We start from the raw sequence: 22,786 nt of genomic DNA on the forward strand, positions 1-22,786 counted from the left end.
TGTAACTCATGAAGAAAAGTGTAAACCTTCTCTGCTGTTTGGTTTGGTGCTCAGTTGTGTTACCTGGGGTTACAGATGTAGAAGAAGGAGGGAAGAATGTTGCCATACAATCTGTTGACCCTGACAGTGACCATAAGTGGAGATGCAGGCTGGTGAGTGTAAAGATGTGACGGCTATCGTGGGACACTCTGTTCAGGTCTACGTAATAAAGAGGGTCACCCTAGGACCCTTCTATGGTAAAACAGCCCTCCTTTCTTCACTTCAGTGGGATACCCCATTGGAGAGGACAAACACAACCATAAAGCTATGAACACGAGTCGTCTACCTCAGTGCCATATTCTGAGTTTGGAAGTCACCTTACCCATTAACAGCATCCTGACAGGTGCCTCCATTCTGGCATGGCTGTCTGGCACATTCGTCGATGTTAATTTCGCAAAGTGAACCCTCATAACCCTCTGGACAGACGCACAAAAACAAGTTGACGTAGTCCACGCAAGAGGCTCCATTCTGGCAGGGAGAAGATTCACATTCATTGATATTCACTTCACAGTTCACGCCTGTTTAAAAAAAAGACAAAAGGTGGGCATCAGCCAAACAATGAAGAAACAATTCAAACGTACCACCCTTCCTTCTAAGGCTACGTTCACAGTACTATATTTTCAATTAAAACCGCAGACATTAGTCGCTGTTCTCGCCTTTCATTCATGATACCCCAGCATTTTTAACCTCCCAAAAGCAAAGACATTTGAAAACGCTTTCCAGAGACGCGTACTTCTGAAAACTCCGGCTCTGTGTTGTAATGTAGACGGGTGAAAAGGCAGACTTTTAAAAACATAGACTCTAATCACGCACTGATTTGTTACTACTTATTAGCATTCCCTATAAGATGCGGTGATTTTACTCTGTCAGTGGGGAAAATGTACAAAATTTCCACTTCAAAACGTCACACAGAATGATCAGCCAGCTGCTTACAGATTGTGACTGACTGTTTCAATAAGCCAGACAGCAGCTTGAAAAATATATTTCATAATATGTGTTTCATTTTGGGGCAGCACGGTGGCGTAGTGGTAGCGCTGCTGCCTTGCAGTAAGGAGACCTGGGTTCACTTCCTGTGTCCTCCCTGTGTGGAGTTTGCATGTTCTCCCCGTGTCTGCGTGGGTTTCCTCCCACAGTCCAAAGACATGCAGCTTAGGTGGATTGGCGATACTAAATTGTGCTTGGTGTGTGTGTGTGTGTGTGCGCCCTGTGGTGGGCTGGCGCCCCTCCCTGGGTTTGTTCCTGCTTTGTGCCCTGTGCTGGCTAGGATTGGCTCCCGTGACCCTGTGTTAGGATATAGCAGGTTGGAGAATGAATGACTGACTGACTGTTTTGTTTTCCTCAAGGTGGCGCTATCCAGCTCCTCAGCCGCAGACACTCAGTCATCTCACTCACTGAAGTCACCATTCTGAGGTCTGCCCACATTTACAGTAAGTACATTTCAAACTGTGCCAGCAGACTCTGGCCACCTTGGATTACTGAAAGTGCTGCAGAACTTCAACTTCTTTGGACGGGTGACATGCAGCACCACAAAATCCAAAATGTAATTTTAAGAAGAGGATCACTGAAATAAACCCTCCATCAATGAATCACTCACTTAATTATACTGGGAGGTCTGTCTTTGAGTGAATATCTCGCAAATATCTGCAGAACATGAAAGGCACTATATGATAGATAGATAGATAGATAGATAGATAGATAGATAGATAGATAGATAGATAGATAGATAGATAGATAGATAGATAGATATGAAAGGCACTATATGATAGATAGATAGATAGATAGATAGATAGATAGATAGATAGATAGATAGATAGATAGATAGATAGATAGATAGATAGATAGATAGGTAAACAGATGTGAAAGGCATTGTATGATAGATGCCTTTCAAAATCTCTGTTATTATCTATTTATCAACATATATATCTTATAGTGCCTTTCATATCTATCTATCTATCTATCTATCATAGAGTGCCTTTCATGTTCTGCAGATATTTGCGAGATGCTCACTCAGAGACAGACCTCCTAGTGACACGCTTATTCATGAAGTGGTCCACTGAGGCAGAGCAGGCTCTGAGAGATTGCTTTGGAACTACGGACTAGGATATCCTGCAGGGATCTTATAGTGAGAACATTGAGGAGGTTGTTGACTGCACTACTGACTACATCAACTTCTGTATGGACATTGTAGTTCCAGTAAGAACAGTACGCTGCTATGCTGACAACAAGCCATGGATTACAAGTGACATCAAAGGCCTTTTGAACCAGAAGAAAAGGGCTTTTAAAGGTGGTGATCAGCATGAACTCAAGCGCGTGCAGAAGAAACTCAAAGTCCAGCTCAGGGTGGCGAAGGAGCAGTACAGGAGAAAGCTGGAGCAGAAGTTGTAGAATAACAGCTTGAAGGAAGTGTGGGATGGGGTGAAGACTGTCACTGGCTGCAGCTCGAAGCGGGGTGCCACCATCGCGAGAGACGTGGAGAGAGCAAACCAGATGAACAACTTCTTTAACAGGTTTGACCACCCTAACCCACTCTCACCTCGGAGTACTGCACCCTCCACCCATTCTTCTGCTGATACCAGCATAGGAGAGAGGTTCACCCAACCCACAATTACAGCAGCACAGGTGAGCAGAGAGCTGAGGAGACCTCGTGTCAGCAAAGCAGCGGGTCCAGATGGTGTATCGTCACGACTGCTGAAGGCCTGTGCATTGGAACAGGGGAGTCCTCTACAGTGCATCTTCAACCTGAGCCTGGAACAGGGGAGAGTTCTGAGGCTTTGGAAAACATCTTGTATCACCCCAGTCCCAAAGGTATCATGTCCTAGTGAGCTGAATGACTTCCGGCCTGTTGCTCTGACATCACATGTGATGAAGACCATGGAGCAGCTGCTGCTTCACCACCTGAGGCCACAGGTCTGCCACGCCCTTGACCCTCTGCAGTTTGCATACCAGGAGAAAGTCGGAGAGGAGGATGCCATCATCTATATGCTACACCGATCCCTCTCCCACTTGGACAGAGGCATTGGTCCTGTAAGAATTATGTTTCTGGACATCCCTAGCGCATTCAACACCATCCAACCTCTGCTCCTTTGGGACAAGCTGGCTGAGATAGGAGTAGATTCATACCTGGTGGCATGGATCGTGGACTATCTTACAGACAGACCTCAATATGTGCATCTTGGGAACTGCAGGTCTGACATTGTGGTCAGCAACACAGGAGCACCGCAGGGGACTGGACTTTCTCCGGTAGCGTTCAGCCAACATACATCAGACTTCCAATACAACTCAAAGTCCTGCCACGTGCAAAAGTTTGCTGACAACACAGCTATTGTGGGCTGCATCAGGAGTGGGAAGGAGGAGGAGTATAGGAACCTAATCAAACTTTGTTAAATGGTGCGACTCAAACCACTTACACCTGAACACCAGCAAAGCCAAGGAGCTGGTGGTGGATTTTAGGAGGCCCAGGCCCCTCATGGACCCAGTGGTCATCAGAGGTGACTGTGCAGAGGGTGCAGACCTATAAATACCTGGGAGTGTAGCTGGATGATAAATTGGACTGGACTGCCAATGCTGATGCTCTGTGTAAGAAAGGACAGAGCTGACTATACCTTCTTAGAAGGTTGGCGTCCTTCAACATCTGCAATAAGATGCTGAAGATGTTCTATCAGACGGTTGTGGTGAGCGCCCTCTTCTACGCGGTGGTGTGCTGGGGAGGCAGCATAAAGAAGAAGGATGCCTCACGCCTACACAAACTGGTGAAGAAGGCAGGCTCTACTGTAGGCACGGAGTTGGACAGTTTGACATTTGTGGCAGGGCGACGGGCGCTGAGCAGACTCCTGTCAATCATGGAGAATCCACTGCATCCACTGAACAGTGTCATCTCCAGACAGAGGAGCAGCTTCAGCGACAGACTGCTGTCACCATCCTGCTCCACTGACAGACTGAGGTGACCCCACACTATGTGACTCTTCAATTCCACCCAGAGGGGTAAACGTTAACATTATATAAAAATATTATCTGTTACACCTGCCTCACACTCTCCACCTTGCATTTTTTAACTTGCATTGTGTTTTTATACACTCTTTAATTAATATTGTTTTTATTGGTATACTGCTGCTGGAGTATGTGAATTTCCCCTTGGGGATTAATAAAGTATCTATCTATCTATCTATCTATCTATCTATCTATCTATTATATAGTGCCTTTCATATCTATATATCTATCATATAGTGTCTTTCATATTTATCCATTATATAGTGCCTTTCACATCTATCTATCTATCTATCTATCTATCTATCTATCTATCTATCTATCTATCTATCTATCTTATTATATAGTGTCTTTCACATTCATCTACCTGTTTATCTAATATGTATGTTGACAGGTATTTTGATCTGTTAATAAATAGACAGATAGGAAAGGCGCCATAGAGGAGACAGATATAAAAGGTACTATATTGTATAAGAGATTTGAAAGGCACTTTATTAGATAGACATGAAGGGTACTGCATAATTGATATACTGAAATGCACTATATAAGAGATCAATATAAAAGGCACTATATTACATAGCTATGAAAGACAGTATATTAGATAGAAATCTATATAGTTAGTATATAACAGACTTACTGACTGGCATTACATCAGATACATAGGAAAGACACTATAGAATAGGTATTTTGAAAGGCACAATATTAGATAAATACATAAACAGATAAATAGGAAAGGCACTACAGAACAGACAAACATAACTGCCGGTATATTAGACAGATCTAAAAGTTACTACACAGCAGACATATTGAAAGGCACTATATAAGAGAGATGCAGAAAGACCCTCTCTACCTAAGCCCCTCTGTCAGCAGTGCGACTATGTCACAGTGGATTTTATGACCTCTCACAGACGTTCAGTTTTCAGAGTGTCCTAAGAAGGTCCCTCAGCCATCCAGCTATCCAGTTCCAAACCCTGTTATGCCATCACTGATGATTTTGGCACCAGTCGGTACAAAGCCCAGGGTGCCAGGCCACTGCAGGTCGCTCTGCCACTTTCTCATACTGGATTACAGTTGTGCTGCCCATATTACCCAGTTTACATGACTGGCAGGTCTTTGGGGTTTTGGAGTAAAATCTGAAGACAAACTCCACACAGCCAGCGGCCCAACTGGTTCTTGCCAAGGAGCTCTGGAGCTGTGAGGCAGCCAAAGCAGCCAACTGTGCCACAATCTTTCTTGAACGGAAAAAGCCTGAGATGATGAATGGATGAAAAATTCTTAAAACACCTGCATGAGTGTGTGGTCCGCGATTTCATTCCTGAGCGGCGTGTCGAGTTTTCACATTTGCTTGGGCCCCCTGAGGTTAACTTTTCATGTGAAGATTGTTACACTCAGCATCTTGTATGAGTCTGCCAGGAAAGCCCCCACCCCCACGAGACCCCCGCATCCTATCACTCACTTAATCATCGCGGCTCCCCGGGCGCGGAGCGAGGCACTTGAGATAGACGGAGCAAAGCCTTCGCATTCCTTTACTTTTCTGTGTTTTTCTTCTTAAGATAACAATGAAGCCATTGAAGTCGGAGGCAGCGCTGTGCCAAGTGACGGGCTGCACCAAAGCGCTCCTGGTACCGCTGGATTATGTTGACTAAACTCTGACCGCTCGATAAAAGGGATGTGCCTTTCATGCGTTCATTCCGCACTGATTCACGAGCTGGAATTCCAACTTTGAAAGGGAAGTCTGAGGCTGAAAGCAGCCCGCGTCTGGCACTTAATGAGCAGACCTGAGCTGGCACCCTTAGTAAGTGTAATAAAAAGAAAAGCCGTCTAAATTTCATTACGCCGTAATCCCTTCACGCACCACATTTTATTTTTTATTTTTTTACCTTTTACAATACTTACTTAAATCAACACCACACTTTACAAAGGCGGCACATTCCATAAATGTTCCCGTGGTCGTCAGGATCCTTTAAATAAACTAGAAAATGTAAGTCTGGCGTAACACTCACGCGCATTAGCTAACGGTATCCAAAGTTGGAATATTTCACAATTTTATTCAGCTCTTCAAAAAGAAAACTTACCACAATTTTGATTAAATAATTTTGTAAGAATGAATCATATCGAAAAATAGTAATGAGAAGACACGGTAATTACATGTATTAGCACATCAAATACACGTCAGCATCTTACAGTACAACGGAGTCACAAATTCGTATATAACTGCTAAAATAAAATAAAATTGATTCTTCCAAAAAAGATCTGCACACCTCATAAACAGGAAGAGCAAGTCACATAGAACTAGCGTTTTGAATTGAAGACCCACCTCTCAGCCTCACTTATTGGTCAAGAGTCTCAAAAAGTCAAGCTCACATCACCAGTGTCTTTTGTTTACTTTGAGTGCTGATTTTCCGGATATAACTATCCACCTTAACCTCCTCGGGCTCGGAATTTAATGTAAATGCGGTTAAAAGCCCGAGTCAGATTTGAGGTGATGTGTAATGATCCGCTTTACATTATTAAGCCCAGACAACACTTGAGGTAGTATTCTGCTGCCATCTAGTGGACGAAATAACATCACGCTGCAAACAAATCATGAATATTTCCTTGCATCAATATTCATTAGGGGGTGGAGCCTTCAACCTTAACACAGGGGTATGTAAATGAACCAGTTTTAGAACAAACTGAAACTGACCTACTAGTTGAACCAATGGTTGTGGGCGTTACGTGATGTTAGGGTGTAACATGACTGACCTCATAGGCATTGCAGGCTGCAGTTACACTTTGTTGTGTCTTTTGTAACTGGATTTTTAAAAGCAGTGTTAATGTTTGCGATGCTCCATGTGTTTGAATGACGAATGCAATGCATTCTGTTACTATAAATGTTTGTGATGCGCCATCTGCTGGAATGACAAATGCAATGTATTCTTTTTCGACAAATGTTTGTGATGCGCCATCTGTTGGAATGACAAATGCAATGCATTCTATTACAGCAAATGTTTGTGATGCACCATCTGTTGGAATGACAAAAACAATACATGTCTCTGCTATATGCCATTTGGGCTGTGTCTAGCAGCAGCCCTGCACTAGATATGACCTAGGTCATGTAACTCCACCACATCAATCACAAAATGCCCTATGAGTTAGATGATCCTCCAACAAGCCTATTCTTATCCATAGCATAACCCGGCATTTGATAGGCATTTCATGAGTGATGTTGTGGGTGTAGCGTGATGTTGAGGTGTTTTGTGGCTGACCTCATTGTCATTGAAGTCTGCAATTACAGTCTGTTGTGTTATTTAGTATGGGGTGCATAAAAGCAGTGGTAATGTTTGTGATGCGTCATCTGTTAGAATGAGAAAAACAATACACAGGAGTCTGTTTTATGCAATTTGAGGTGCGTCTAATTGCAGCCTGCAGTAATGTCAGACACAAAACACCCTCAGATAACCCTCACACATTCCCAATCTTAACCATAGTCTAGCTGAGCATTCCATACACATTTCAAGACTGATAGATAGATAGATAGATAGATAGATAGATAGATAGATAGATAGATAGATAGATAGATAGATAGATAGATAGATAGATACTTTATTAATCCCAAGGGGAAATTCACATTTTTCAATTCCATTCAATTCAAGCATTTCAATTTCAATTCAATACCCTGGGCGTTATGAGATGATGGGACATACATGATCAACCTCATAGGTACTGCTGGCTACAATGACACTCAATTACATACTGGATTCGTAAATGCAGTGTTGAGTTTTGTGATGCAGCATCTGCTGGAATGGCAAATGAAATGAATTTTGTTACTTCAAATGACTGTGATGAGCCATCTGCTGGAAAGACAAATGCAATGCATTTTATTACAAGTGTTTGTGATGCGCCATGTGCTGGAATGGCAAATGCAATGCATTTTGTTACTACAAATGTTTGTGATGTGCCATCTGCCGGAAACACAGAGACATAACAACTTGATGGAAAAAATACAGACATGGAGACACTTATTTTATGATTGGTGGATTTGGTATTGGAATTATAAAAGCTGTGCTGCTATCTTTGTGATGCACTGTCTGTTGGAATGAAAAACACAATGTGTTTTATTACTACATACACTACAAGGCACATTGCAAAAGATGGCACACTGCAGGCACTGATATGAATATGTCTAACAGGGAGTAACTGCTGGACTGAGAAATTGGCTTATCCACCTTAATAAAAGGACAAATGTCTGTGTATGTGTGTCTGTGTATCTGTGTGTCCATCCAGTTGGCAGGGTTAGGAAGAAAAAATTAAAAATAGGCAAAAAATGTAGTAGAAGGGTAAAAAATAAAAAGAAGTGACAATAAAAATACCAAATAAGGGTCTAAAAATAATAAAACTGGCCTTACGGGACTATTCATCTGTGTGGTAGTGAATTTCTTGCATCTGCTCAGGCCATGTTAATGAGGTTTATATTTGTAATGCTAATGACTGACAACATCACGTGGTGGGCAAAGGAAAAGTGAAAACAATGATAAATCGACGCACACATCCAAAAACCAAAGCCTCGACACGACTAGTTTAGAGTTATTAAATCAAACCAATGGGGTTGTGACCACAGCCGCATTTTCTTAGTAAAATCCTTTCGTCTATAAGCATGGAGAATTCGATGAGCGATGCTGAGAGGAAGCAGTGAAAACAGGAAAAGCCTGCCACAAGGGAAAGGATTTGGGTGTGTATTATTATCCCAAACCAAACGGACAACCCATGAATCAAATAAAAAACATCAGAGGTATGTAATACCACCCTGGGACAAGAGGGGCGCTGTCGCTGTGTCATTTCCCTTTCCATTCACAGTGCTGAGAAGACACCTAGTGAGAGCAACTGACTCCGCCCCTTCTGGTCCAACCCCTAGAAAGCCTGGGCAGCCCCAGAAGGAGGAGTCAACTTGTGGACTGAGTTCATCAAAGGGCGGAGCTACCACCCAGACTCACAGCTCAAGAGAGACGATTATAACAGTTCAAGGGCGATGTCTGCTTGTTTTCGCTTGGAGCCTTTCTGTGCCAACGAGTGTTCGTTTTGTTTTCAATGACTCACATTAATTAAACCAGATGACCCAGTTGGTGTCCCGATAAAAGAGTTGGGTGATTCCCTCATCTGATGACAACACTCACTGTGAAAGGCGCTATATAATATAAAAATCAATTTGTTTTAAGAGATTTATGTTCCTGGCTTTGGATGATGGCTTTGGCCCATTAGGGGCTTTTAATCATTCAGGATTCCAATCTCTAAACTGACCAGGCCCCTCCAACTCTGCCTACCCGGCTCACATGTTCTGCTGTCATGTGACTCCTATGACTCTTAGCACACACAAATCTGGTGACAAAAAATAAACCCACTCATTTTGTTAACTTTTTGGGATTAAAACTTGGTGGGTCTGTACCCAGGCAGTAACAAGCCCCCTGGATGGGATGCCAGCCCATTACAGCCCACATTCCCTCAATCCTGGGCAAAGCTAACTTACATGTCCATGTCCATGCAGGAGCAGCACTAACCACGGTACAACCATTCACACTTTTCCTAAACTGCTTGTCCAGTTCTGGTTTGCAGGTTAGCTAGTGACTATGCCAACAGTATTGGGTGCAACCAGCCCTGAATGGGATGGCAGCCAGTCACAGGGCATGCTAACATTCACACCCTCACTCACTCACTCATCTTGAGCCGGTTTAGAGTTGCATGTCTTTGGGATTTGGGAGAAAAAAGAAAAGCCTGCGGAGACAGAGAGAGAACGTGCAAACTCCACACAGATAGAATTCAGGTGCATGGATTTCAAGCCAGGATGTAGAACTGTGACCCCCCACCACTGTGCTGCCCGTTAGCAAAAGGCAAACTGGACTCTGGACATACACGTTAGTCAGAAATCTGCCAACACAATGCCACTGTTTAATGTAATTATCAGTGGCCACCCCTGAGATGAGGACTGGTACAATAATGCCACTCATTTCTGCACAAAGTGCACCAGTGTGGACCATTTAGGATTAGGAGCTCTCAGAACTGATTTATATAGTGCCTTACACACACTCTCAAAATAGATTTGCATCAAATATTGCTTGAAAATATCCCGTTTTAAAGGATGAAGAATATCTGGCACTAAACTAAGAATATAATTAGAGTGGAAGAATCTTTTGAGAGCACAATGGAATGTTGCAGGTAAAGATAAAGCAGATGATGGAAGGACCAAGGGCAAAAAAAAATGCTCATCAGAAGAGCCAAGTGTCCTTTTAAATATCAGCTTACAAAAATGTGAATTCAGTAATTTACTGTCTTCAACCCATTAACCATAAAATGCTTGTTTCCCCTAAATCCTGTAGGTGGCGCTGAGAAGCAATGGTGCGCACTGGCAGCACAACCCCTGCCTGTTCCTATAATGGACACAAAAGTTAAGTGTATGAAAATAGGGAAGGTGAGGAACTTCACAAGCAATCGTTCAATTAACCACCAGATGTCACTGTTGTGCTGGAGACTCAAATTAAAAATACATGGTGTGTAAAGAATACTACGTATACTGGGGACTGAACATGGAGTAGTAGTAGTAGTACTGGTATGTGCACACACACACATATTTTATATATATAAAGACAGGTAATAGAATAATAATAATAATAATAATCATCATCATTATCATCATAGTAACACCAACAACAACAATAATTATAGTAATAATAATAATCAAAAGCAGATAATAGAATCATTTAAACTAAATTTGCTGTCTCTTGCCCTGTGTGCACCTTCAGCATCTTTCCTCAGTATTTACGCGAGTGAACGTTTCCCACCCTGTTGAGCGTGTTTCCGTATTTTTCAGGCACCTTCCTCCCCACCTGTCCAGTTATATACAAGGCAACAGTCTCGGCATGCGCCTTTACTCCTCCTCGTGCATTTCACACTTGGATTTCCTTTTTCGATGGCGTCACCAAAGCTAAACTGAGGGACTGGACACGCAGATTTTAGTGTTGCATTATTTGATTGATATATACAGTATATATATATATATATATATATATATATATATATATATATATATATAAATCCAACGTCAGCCTGTCTGTCTGTATGTACAGTATGTCTGCTTTTCATGTGAGAACTACTTAATGGATTTAGATCGGGTTTTTTTCTATAATTTGCTTGAACATTCCAGTTGATTTTGCAACTTCTCTCATCATGCTAAAAATCACAGTTCGCTTGCTGCAGTGATATATTTTGTGCGAATCCGAGACAGAGACTGTGGACCGATGGGAGGGTGAAGCGTGACATCAGGAGTGGGGAGCCGGAAAGGGCCCTCCTCACTGTCCTGTTTCACTTCTAAGCGGGGAACAACTAGTGTGGATTCAGCGGGTTGGAAAATGGATGGATGGATGGATATATATATATATATATGTATATATAGTGTCACACATGCGAGTCAGAGGATCACCTTCCGGGTATGTATTTCAACTCTGGGACAGGAGAGGGCGCTGTCACTAAGAATACTGTTTCTTTTCTGATCCACAGCGCTGAAGGGCGCCCATGAGGGCACACGAGTCCGCCTCTACCAGTCAGAGTCTTTTAAAAGCCGACCATTCCTAGAATGATGAGGTCTCACTTGAAGCAGAACTGAGCACACAGGTCGGAGCTCCGCTATCTTAGTTTTAATCTCTTTAAACGGCAGGCTTTGCCGATTGTTTTTTTGCTGTTGCACACTTGTTTCTTTTGCTGTACTCGAGATGTCGTATTAAGCGGGGTGACCCGGCTGGCACCACAATGTTTTTTTTGGACTTTCTGTATCAACTCTATACCACAACATATTGATTGACACACACATACACTACCAGCCAAAAGTTTTAGAACACAGTTTTTCTCCAAATATAATCAGTGGAAATGCAATGAATGACCTAAAATGACGAAAAGGTATGCCGTAAAGTACCTCAGGTTTAAATTTAAAGTTTAGGTTAGCAGCAACTGAAAAAAGGAAATTTTGAGAATATTACAAATGGGCCTTCTTCAGGGAACAACTAACAGGTTACAACTTACTGAAGGTCTGCAGCAATTAAAGTAAAGGAAGCCTTTAAGTTGAAGCAAACAATTTGCACGGGTGTCCCAACTTGTGTTGATTACTTAAAAACCCTCTGTGTGTCTTAAAGCAGAGTTGGAGCAGACTGTGTTACTACACCCTCTAAAGTACTGCTTGGGCAATACTCCAGTGATAACGGGAAGAAAACAGCAAATAGCAAATGAAATGAGACAGAACATTATTACCCTTAGAAGTGTAGGCCTTTCATTTAGAGAAACTGTAAAACAAATCAAAGTGCCAGTGAGCTCTCAGAACTGATCTTACAGCAAGGCATTTCATATAGTGCCTTACACACACTCTCAAAGTAGATTTGCATCAAATATTGCTTGAAAATATCCCGTTTTAAAGGATGAAGAATATCTGGCACTAAACTAAGAATATAATTAGAGTGGAAGAATCTTTTGAGAGCACAATGGAATGTTGCAGGTAAAGATAAAGCAGATGATGGAAGGACCAAGGGCAAAAAAAAATGCTCATCAGAAGAGCCAAGTGTCCTTTTAAATATCAGCTTACAAAAATGTGAATTCAGTAATTTACTGTCTTCAACCCATTAACCATAAAATGCTTGTTTCCCCTAAATCCTGTAGGTGGCGCTGAGAAGCAATGGTGCGCACTGGCAGCACAACCCCTGCCTATTCCTATAATGGACACAAAAGTTAAGTGTATGAAAATAGGGAAGGTGAGGAACTTCACAAGCAATCGTTCAATTAACCACCAGATGTCACTGTTGTGCTGGAGACTCAAATTAAAAATACATGGTGTGTAAAGAATACTACGTATACTGGGGACTGAACATGGAGTAGTAGTAGTAGTACTGGTATGTGCACACACACACATATTTTATATATATAAAGACAGGTAATAGAATAATAATAATAATAATAATCATCATTATTATCATCATAGTAACACCAACAACAACAATAATTATAGTAATAATAATAATCAAAAGCAGATAATAGAATCATTTAAACTAAATTTGCTGTCTCTTGCCCTGTGTGCACCTTCAGCATCTTTCCTCAGTATTTACGCTGAGTGAACGCTTTCCCACCCTGTTGAGCGTGTTTCCGTATTTTCAGGCACCTTCCTCCCCACCTGTCCAGTTATATACAAGGCAACAGTCTCGCATGCCTTTACTCCTCCTCGCATTTCACACTTGGATTTCCTTTTTCGATGGCGTCACCAAAGCTAAACTGAGGGACTGGACACGCAGATTTTAGTGTTGCATTATTTGATTGATATATACAGTATATATATATATATATATATATATATATATATATATATATATATATAAAATCCAACGTCAGCCTGTCTGTCTGTATGTACAGTATGTCTGCTTTTCATGTGAGAACTACTTAATGGATTTAGATCGGGTTTTTTTCTATAATTTGCTTGAACATTCCAGTTGATTTTGCAACTTCTCTCATCATGCTAAGAATCACAGTTCGCTTGCTGCAGTGATATATTTTGTGCGAATCCGAGACAGAGACTGTGGACCGATGGGAGGGTGAAGCGTGACATCAGGAGTGGGGAGCCGGAAAGGGCCCTCCTCACTGTCCTGTTTCACTTCTAAGCGGGGAACAACTAGTGTGGATTCAGCGGGTTGGAAAATGGATGGATGGATGGATATATATATATATATATGTATATATAGTGTCACACATGCGAGTCAGAGGATCACCTTCCGGGTATGTATTTCAACTCTGGGACAGGAGAGGGCGCTGTCACTAAGAATACTGTTTCTTTTCTGATCCACAGCGCTGAAGGGGCGCCCCATGAGGGCACACGAGTCCGCCTCTACCAGTCAGAGTCTTTTAAAAGCCGACCATTCCTAGAATGATGAGGTCTCACTTGAAGCAGAACTGAGCACACAGGTCGGAGCTCCGCTATCTTAGTTTTAATCTCTTTAAACGGCAGGCTTTGCCGATTGTTTTTTTTTTTTTGCTGTTGCACACTTGTTTCTTTTGCTGTACTCGAGATGTCGTATTAAGCGGGTGACCGCTGGCACCACAATGTTTTTTGGACTTTCTGTATCAACTCTATACCACAACATATTGATTGACACACACATACACTACCAGCCAAAAGTTTTAGAACACAGTTTTTCTCCAAATATAATCAGTGGAAATGCAATGAATGACCTAAAATGACGAAAAGGTATGCCGTAAAGTACCTCAGGTTTAAATTTAAAGTTTAGGTTAGCAGCAACTGAAAAAAGGAAATTTTGAGAATATTACAAATGGGCCTTCTTCAGGGAACAACTAACAGGTTACAACTTACTGAAGGTCTGCAGCAATTAAAGTAAAGGAAGCCTTTAAGTTGAAGCAAACAATTTGCACGGGTGTCCCAACTTGTGTTGATTACTTAAAAACCCTCTGTGTGTCTTAAAGCAGAGTTGGAGCAGACTGTGTTACTACACCCTCTAAAGTACTGCTTGGGCAATACTCCAGTGATAACGGGAAGAAAACAGCAAATAGCAAATGAAATGAGACAGAACATTATTACCCTTAGAAGTGTAGGCCTTTCATTTAGAGAAACTGTAAAACAAATCAAAGTGCCAGTGAGCTCTCAGAACTGAACTTACAGCAAGGCATTTCATATAGTGCCTTACACACACTCTCAAAGTAGATTTGCATCAAATATTGCTTGAAAATATCCCGTTTTAAAGGATGAAGAATATCTGGCACTAAACTAAGAATATAATTAGAGTGGAAGAATCTTTTGAGAGCACAATGGAATGTTGCAGGTAAAGATAAAGCAGATGATGGAAGGACCAAGGGCAAAAAAAAATGCTCATCAGAAGAGCCAAGTGTCCTTTTAAATATCAGCTTACAAAAATGTGAATTCAGTAATTTACTGTCTTCAACCCATTAACCATAAAATGCTTGTTTCCCCTAAATCCTGTAGGTGGCGCTGAGAAGCAATGGTGCGCACTGGCAGCACAACCCCTGCCTATTCCTATAATGGACACAAAAGTTAAGTGTATGAAAATAGGGAAGGTGAGGAACTTCACAAGCAATCGTTCAATTAACCACCAGATGTCACTGTTGTGCTGGAGACTCAAATTAAAAATACATGGTGTGTAAAGAATACTACGTATACTGGGGACTGAACATGGAGTAGTAGTAGTAGTACTGGTATGTGCACACACACACATATTTTATATATATAAAGACAGTCTCTTTAAACGGCAGGCTTTGCCGATTGTTTTTTTTTTTTTTGCTGTTGCACACTTGTTTCTTTTGCTGTACTCGAGATGTCGTATTAAGCGGGGTGACCCGGCTGGCACCACAATGTTTTTTTGGACTTTCTGTATCAACTCTATACCACAACATATTGATTGACACACACATACACTACCAGCCAAAAGTTTTAGAACACAGTTTTTCCAGTTTTTCTCCAAATATAATCAGTGGAAATGCAATGAATGAATTTAAAGTTTAGGTTAGCAGCAACTGAAAAAAGGAAATTTTGAGAATATTACAAATGGGCCTTCTTCAGCAAATGAAATGAGACAGAACATTATTACCCTTAGAAGTGTAGGCCTTTCATTTAGAGAAACTGTAAAACAAATCAAAGTGCCAGTGAGTCCAGTGGTGTCCCACACAATCCAAAGGCAATTGGAAACTGGAAGAAACTCTGATAGGAAGAAGATCTGGCAGAGCCAAAGTCACCAGCCAATCAGAAGTCAAGTTTCTGAGGGTCACCAGCTTGCGTGATCACAGGCGCCTCTCAGCACAGCAGCTTAACAGTGCAGGTCGAGAAAAAGCAAGTGTCAGTTTGTACTGAGAAGAGGAGACTTTGTGCTGCAGGTTTGACAGGGCGAGTGGAAGTGACAAAGCCATTCCTTAAATGACACAATAGGGCCTTGAAATTCCGGCCACGGATGACTGCAGACTGGACAAATTAAACTGTGGAGTAGTGGGAGAAATCAACGTAAAATATGTCTTTGTCTGCGAAATTATGGAGGGTGCTGTACGTTTGTTAATCACATTTCTCAGATTACAATAACCCGATTTGTCTGTAGGGGTCAGGGATGACATGGCGGTATAGAAATCAGATTTCTGTCAATAATTGGGGAACTGAAGTGCATGCAAATGCACTAAATGAGATGCCTGGGGGCTCAGTATTGGGAGCTGTTACAGCTCAAATATCTATTTGTTTTTGTGGGTTTGTGACTAATGTGTTGTAATGTGTACATAATATTTAATAACTTAATAACTTAACTCAGTGTTTTTGTGACTGATATTCGGTTTAATTTAGTGTCACAGCGAACCCAATACCAGGTCAAAGTCTGAATGACTGCAACTCCATTACAGGACTGAAGCTGAGAGATTTGTTTTCATCTGCAGGCAGCCTGGTGTGTTTCCACCTATGCCCAGCAGAGGGTGCTATGAGGCCACAGATGTGAACACGCTGACCTTATCTACGGTCTGGTCAGGTCTGCCTCTGGTGGTCTCTGCTGTAGTTAAACTGCTGTGCTTTCTTTTGCACTAATCACATTATGCCATTTGCAACAAACACACATGAAAGGAAGGTCAACAGAGTCTGCTGGTCCTGTGACAACAAGATGATTCTTTCCAATGGTCCTAATAATGGTGGCTGGGTTTAGTATACAAGGGATACAGTGTGTATTCAGACCCCTTGACTTTCCGCACACTTTATTGTGTTGTAGATTTCATTCTAAATGGATAAGTTTGCCATTTTTTCCCCATCAGTCTACACTGAATAACCCAGAATGACAAAGTGGGGACACATTGCAAAGTGGTCTAAGTTATTTACAGATATCAAAAAAAAAAAACCAAAACAGATCTCATAAGTATTCACCTCATTTAATATGACACCCCTCGATCATCACTTGTGCCGCCAATTAGTTCAATGGAGACCACCTGATTGGCGTCTACTGTAAACTCACCAGCATGGCGGCCTAACCTTCACAATGAAGACAAAAGAACACGCCAAGCAACTCTGTGAAAAGCACAAGTCAGGGGATGGAGATAAGAAAAGACCAGCAGCCGCACCACCTGTGCTTCAGAAGAAGGTCATCCACCTGCAGCTAAGTACGGCCAGGCCCGGCCAGTACTTGGATGGCAGACCAACTAGGAAAGGCTGGAAGAGGTGCTGGTGAGACCAGCAGAGGGCTCTTACCCTGTGGTCTGAATGTGGATCCCAATGCAGTGCACTGTTGTGTTGTCGACAGTAAGGGAACTGGAATCTCTCATTCACAGAAGCATTCAGAGCCTCTGCTGTGGTGTATTCTGAGCACTGGGTGGGTAGGCCCAGTCCAGCTGGGATAGTGGGAGCTTGGGCTGTCTCTGTGTGCTCTACTTCTGGGCAGGCTGGTGGGCACTCCAGGTTTAATTCTGGAGATCTCACGCCACTTTGACCATTTTGTGCGAGTAACCACAGCAATGTGGGTGCAGGAGTGTGCCCAGCATTAAAATGGCATCCTGTCCAGGCGTGTTCTGGAAAGGCTTTGAAATAAACAGGCTTGGAAAATGAACAAATGAATGAAAAAACGGTCACCAGACTACAGACATCGGAGTGAGCCGAGTATTAATCAGCATCCTGGACCCTGATTACAGTCTCTGTGCCAACAGAAGGTTTTTAAGTAATCAACACAAGTTGGGACACCTGTGCAAATTGTTTGCTTTGACTTGCAAGGCTTCATTTACTTGAATTGCTGCAGAACATCCATCTGTACGTTGTAACTTATTAGCTGTTTCCTGAAGGAGGCTCATTTGTAATAAGGGGATGGAGATAAGAAATTATCCAAGTCCAGGAGCCACACCACCTGCACTTCAGAAGAAGGTTGTCCACCTGCAGCTAAGCATGGCCAGAACTTGGATGGCCGACCAACTAGGAAAGGCTGGGGTTTGCTGCTGGAAGAGGTGCTGGTGAGGCTTGAGGCTTCCTGAGGAAGGCCCATTTGTAATATTGTGATGTTACCTTTTTCTGTTTTGTTAACGTAAACTTTAAAACTTTCAATTTAAACCTTGGGCACTTTACTGGCCACCTTTTCACCATTTTAGGTCATTCTTTGCAGTTCAACTGATTACATTTGAGGAGTTCTAAAACTTCTGACCGGCAGAGTACCTCTGCTCACTTCTCCCCTGCAGTTGCCATAGTTTAACATGAGTACCAGAGCTGTGCCAATGGACGTCAAAGAAGCCGAAATGAACAAATGGATGGATGTACAGAAGCCCAGCTGGGACGCCTGGAATGTAGAAGGACCAGGAGAGAGGCAATACCTCGCCTGGGACATGAGAGGGCAGCCCCTTTGGTTTGCATCGGGGCCACGGGACTGGAGCTTGGAAGTTCAGCCCTGTTGGGGACCGTGGCCGCCGCCAGGGGGTGCCTGGACGATCCCAAAGCCCTGGACTACAGTACTTCCACCACACCAGGAATTGCTGCAGGAAGAGCGTCAGAAAGCACATGGAGCACATCTGGGGGTGAACTATAAAAGGGGCTGCCTCACTCCATTCTGAGAGCCAGAGTTGGGAGGAGGAGGACAGAGCTTGCAGAAGAAGAGTGGAGGCGGCAGAAGAGAGAAGAAATAAAGAAAGGAAAGGAAAGGAAAAGAAAAGGACTGAGCCTGTAGTGCTGATCGGTGCACTGTGTGCTGTGCAAGAGAAAGAAAATAAATAGCGCGAGTTTTCCCAAGTGTTGCCTCTTGTGTCTGTCGGTGTCGGGCTGGGTGGCTGGCGCACCCCCTAGAGTTGTCATATAGGTAACCGGTACCATAAAAAGTCTTCACCTTCTGAGAGGTTTTCACATTTTATTGCTATACAACATTAACTTACAGTGGATTTCATTTGGCATTTCTGACAACCGATTAACAGAGAAAGACTCTTTAATGTCAAAGTGAAGACAGATCTCTGCAAAGTGGTCTAAGTTATTTACAAATATCAAAAAAACAAAAACAAAAAACTAAATAACAGATCTCATAAGTATTCACCCCATTTAATATGACACCCCTTGATCATCACTCGTGTTGCTAATTAGTTCAATGGAGACCACCTGATTGGCGTTGATAATGTAAAGTCACCAGCATGGCGGGCTAACCTTCACAAAGAAGACAAAAGAACACGCCAAGCAACTCTGTGAAAAGCGCAAGTCAGGGGATGGAGATTAGAAAAGACCAGCAGCCGCCCCACCCGCGCTTCAGAAGGTCATCCACCTGCAGCTAAGCACGGCCAGTACTTGGATGGCAGACCAACTAGGAAAGGCTGGAAGGGGTGCTGGTGAGGCCATTAGGGGGCTCTTACCCTGTGGTCTGAATGTGGATAACAATTATAATAATAATTCTTTGCATTTATATAGCACTTTTCTCACTAGTCAAAGCGCTCAGCAATTGCAGGTTAAGGGCCCAACAGAGCAGAGTCCCTATTGGCATTTACAGGATTTGAACCGGCGACCGTCCGATTGTCAGTGCAGATCCCTATCCTCAGAGCCACCACTTAGCTAATGTAGTGCAGTATTGTATTGTCGACAGTAAGGAAACTGGAATCTGTCATTCACAGAAGCATTCAGAGCCTCTGCTGTGGTGTATTCTGAGCGCCGGGTGGGTAGGCCCAGTCCAGCTGGGATAGTGGGAGCTTGGGCTGTCTCTGTGTGCTCCACTTCTGGACAGGCTGGTGGGCACTCCAGGCTTAATTCTGGAGATTTCACGCCACTTTGGCCATTTTGTGCGAGTAACCACAGCAATGTGGGTGGCGAGAGTGTGCCCAGCATTAAAATGGCATCCTGTTCAGGTGTGTTCTGGAAAGGCTTTGAAATAAACGGGTTCGGAAAATAAATGAATCAATGAATGAATGAACGAATAAATGAACAAACGCTCACCGGACTACAGACATCGGAGTGGGCCGAGTATTAATCAGCCTCCTGGACCCTGATTACAGTCTGTGCCAACTCTGCTTTAAGACACACAGAAGGTTTTTAAGTAATCAACACAAGTTGGGACACCCGTGCAGATTGTTTGCTTCATCTTGCAAGGCTTCATTTACTTGAATTGCTGCAGAACATCTCCTGTATCTGTACGTTGCAATTTATTAGTTGTTTCCTGAACAAGGCTCATTTGCAATAAGGGGATGGAGATAAGAAAATGCCCAAGTCCAGTAGCCACACCACCTGCGCTTCAGAAGAAAGTTGTCCACCTGCAGCTAAGCACGGCCAGAACTTGGATGGCCAACCAACTAGGAAAGGCTGGGGTTTGCTGCTGGAAGAGGTGCTGGTGAGGCCGGCGGACGGGGGCTTACCGTGTGGTCTGAATGTGGATCCCAATGTAGTGCACTATAATATTGTATTGAGGATTACTTGGGGCGGCACGGTGGTGCAGTGGGTAGCGCTGCTGCCTTGCAGTAAGGAGACCCGGATCCTCCCTGCATGGAGTTTGCATGTTCTCCTCGTGTCCTCCGGGTGCTCCGGTTTCCTCCCACAGTTGAAAGCCATGCACGTTAGGTGCATTGGCGATTTTAAATTGTCCCTAGTATGTGCTTGGTGTGAGTGTGTGCCCTGCGGTGGGCTCGCGCCCTGGATTACTTGTGTATTATATTGTAATTGCCCCCCTTTTTTTTGATACCCACCGCATGCACAACCTACCCAATAGAGTCCAGCTGCAGTCAGGATGGTTTTAGGCCTCGGACAGATCTGAGCACTTCAGACACTATGAGGTCCATAAATTGACCCCCTTTCTGGAGCCCCTCCGCTGTTTCGCTGGTGAACAGACGCCCCTCATGAAGATTTCAATTCCCTTTAGTTCCTGCACTCAAATGTGTATTCAGCATTTATTAAACTTCTAAACTAATCGAGGTCTCTCACTTCTGCATCTGAAGCAGTTGTTTTGGTGTCAGGTATTAGAAACAAACTGAACAAAAATCGTAACATTTTGTATATTATAGAATACGCTTTATATCTGAGTTTGCCATGTCTCATTCATGAGACTGCATTTTTTAATATGTTAGTTATATGAGGCACTCAACGGAGTAGTGGCTCTGTGGCCGAGGGTCTACACTGGTAGTCAGAAGGTTGATTCCATATAAAAATGGGAAATGCTAAGGAAGAAGACGAAGGAGAATAAATGATATGCTGCACTTCAAAAAAAGAAAAAAATGTGTTTTTATAAGTGTGCCTCTAGCGTCTGTCTGTGTCGGGCTGGGTGGCTGGCATACCCCCTAGTGGTCTTGTTACAACATGTAAGGAATTATTATTATTATTAGTAAATATCTCTAATGAAATGAAATGAAAAGGACATGGCAGAGCCGTCAATCTGCCGAGAGCAGGCCATCCACAGAAACTGAAAAACACAAGTGAGGAGACCTCTGAGAACACCACAGGAGTCACAAGCTACAGTGGATCAGATTTCTGAGACTCTCCAGACAGCGACTGTCGCCCTTTCACCAGTCGCTGCTTTACGGGAGAGTAGCAAAGAGATAAAACAGACACACACACACACACACACATGGCATCTCGGCTACAGACTGCCAGAAGTCACATGGGAGTCTCCAAAGTCAGCCCAAAGTTGACCCAAATTGAGCTTTGAGAAGCGTGAAGATGGCAGCATCAGACTGTGGAGATTTCTTCTGTGCAGGAGGCTTGGAAAGACTTGATGGGATGAAATGAATGAAGAAAAAAAAATGACAAGAAAATCCCTTGGAGGAAAACGTGGTGAGGTCTTGCCAGAAACCTGCTGTTGTGGTGTGAAAGATTGCATATAAGTTGATAAATATTTTGTCCTTATTTGTATGGTAAAGTAAAACACACACCTTTAGGACTGAGTGTCCTTGCAATTTAACAACAGGGTTGGGGGGAAGTACCTCAAACCAGTTTGGCAAGTGATTCTCTGCAGGACCCTCTCAGTCTGATGCTCTGTGCAAGAAAGAGCTGGTGTCCTTCAACATTTGCAATAAGATGCTGCAGATGTTCTACCAGACGGTTGTGGCGCCCTCTTCTACGTGGTGGTGTGCTGGGGGAAGCAGCATAAAGAAGAGGGACGCCTTACGCCTGGACAAACTGGTGAAGAAGGCAGGCTCTATTGTAGGCACTGAGCTGGACAGTTTGACATCTGTGGGAGAGCGAAGGGCGCTGAGCAGACTTCTGTCAATCATGGAGAATCCACTGCATCCACTGAACAGGATCATCTCCAGACAGAGGAGCAGCTTCAGAGACAGACTGCTGTCACCATCCTGCTCCACTGACAGACTGAGGAGACCCCACACTATGTGACTCTTCAGTTCCACCGGGGGGTGGGGGGGTAAACGTTAACATTATACAAAGTTATAGACTGTCTGTTAAACCTTCATTGTTATCACTCCTTAATTTAATATTGTTTTTTTTATTTTCAGTGTGCTGCTGCTGGAGTATGTGAATTTCCCCTTGGGATTAATAAAGTATCTATCTATCTATCTATCTATCTATCTATCTATCTATCTATCTATCTATCTATCTATCTATCTATCTATCTATCTATCTATCTATCTATCTATCTATCTATCTATCTATCTATCAGTGCTGTTTAGATCTATCTATCTATCTGTCAGTCAACCCCCACAGGAAAGCCAGTCTGCCTAGCTGGCAAACATCAGCTCAACAAATGGTTTTGGGGGGTGGCAGGTGTGAAGGTATTCTGTGCCCCGTTGGTCTGAAGTATGGCTGTTTGGAATTGGCTTGTATCAG

The 22,786-nt window shown here is 43.0% G+C and overlaps 1 protein-coding gene across 3 annotated transcripts in view; it reads right to left on the reverse strand.

The window, feature by feature from the left end:
- Positions 1 to 22,786, reverse strand: part of LOC120535116 (protein crumbs homolog 1-like) — a 311,568-nt gene that overhangs the window by 88,462 nt on the left and 200,320 nt on the right. For all 3 annotated transcript variants that reach the window (XM_039762712.1, XM_039762713.1, XM_039762714.1), the window contains one exon: positions 362 to 557. In XM_039762712.1, coding sequence (XP_039618646.1) covers positions 362 to 557 — 196 coding nt within the window. The remainder of the gene's footprint in view (positions 1 to 361; positions 558 to 22,786) is intronic.

Source organism: Polypterus senegalus, chromosome 9 (assembly GCF_016835505.1).
Source record: "Polypterus senegalus isolate Bchr_013 chromosome 9, ASM1683550v1, whole genome shotgun sequence".
Taxonomy (NCBI): Eukaryota; Metazoa; Chordata; class Cladistia; order Polypteriformes; family Polypteridae; genus Polypterus; species Polypterus senegalus.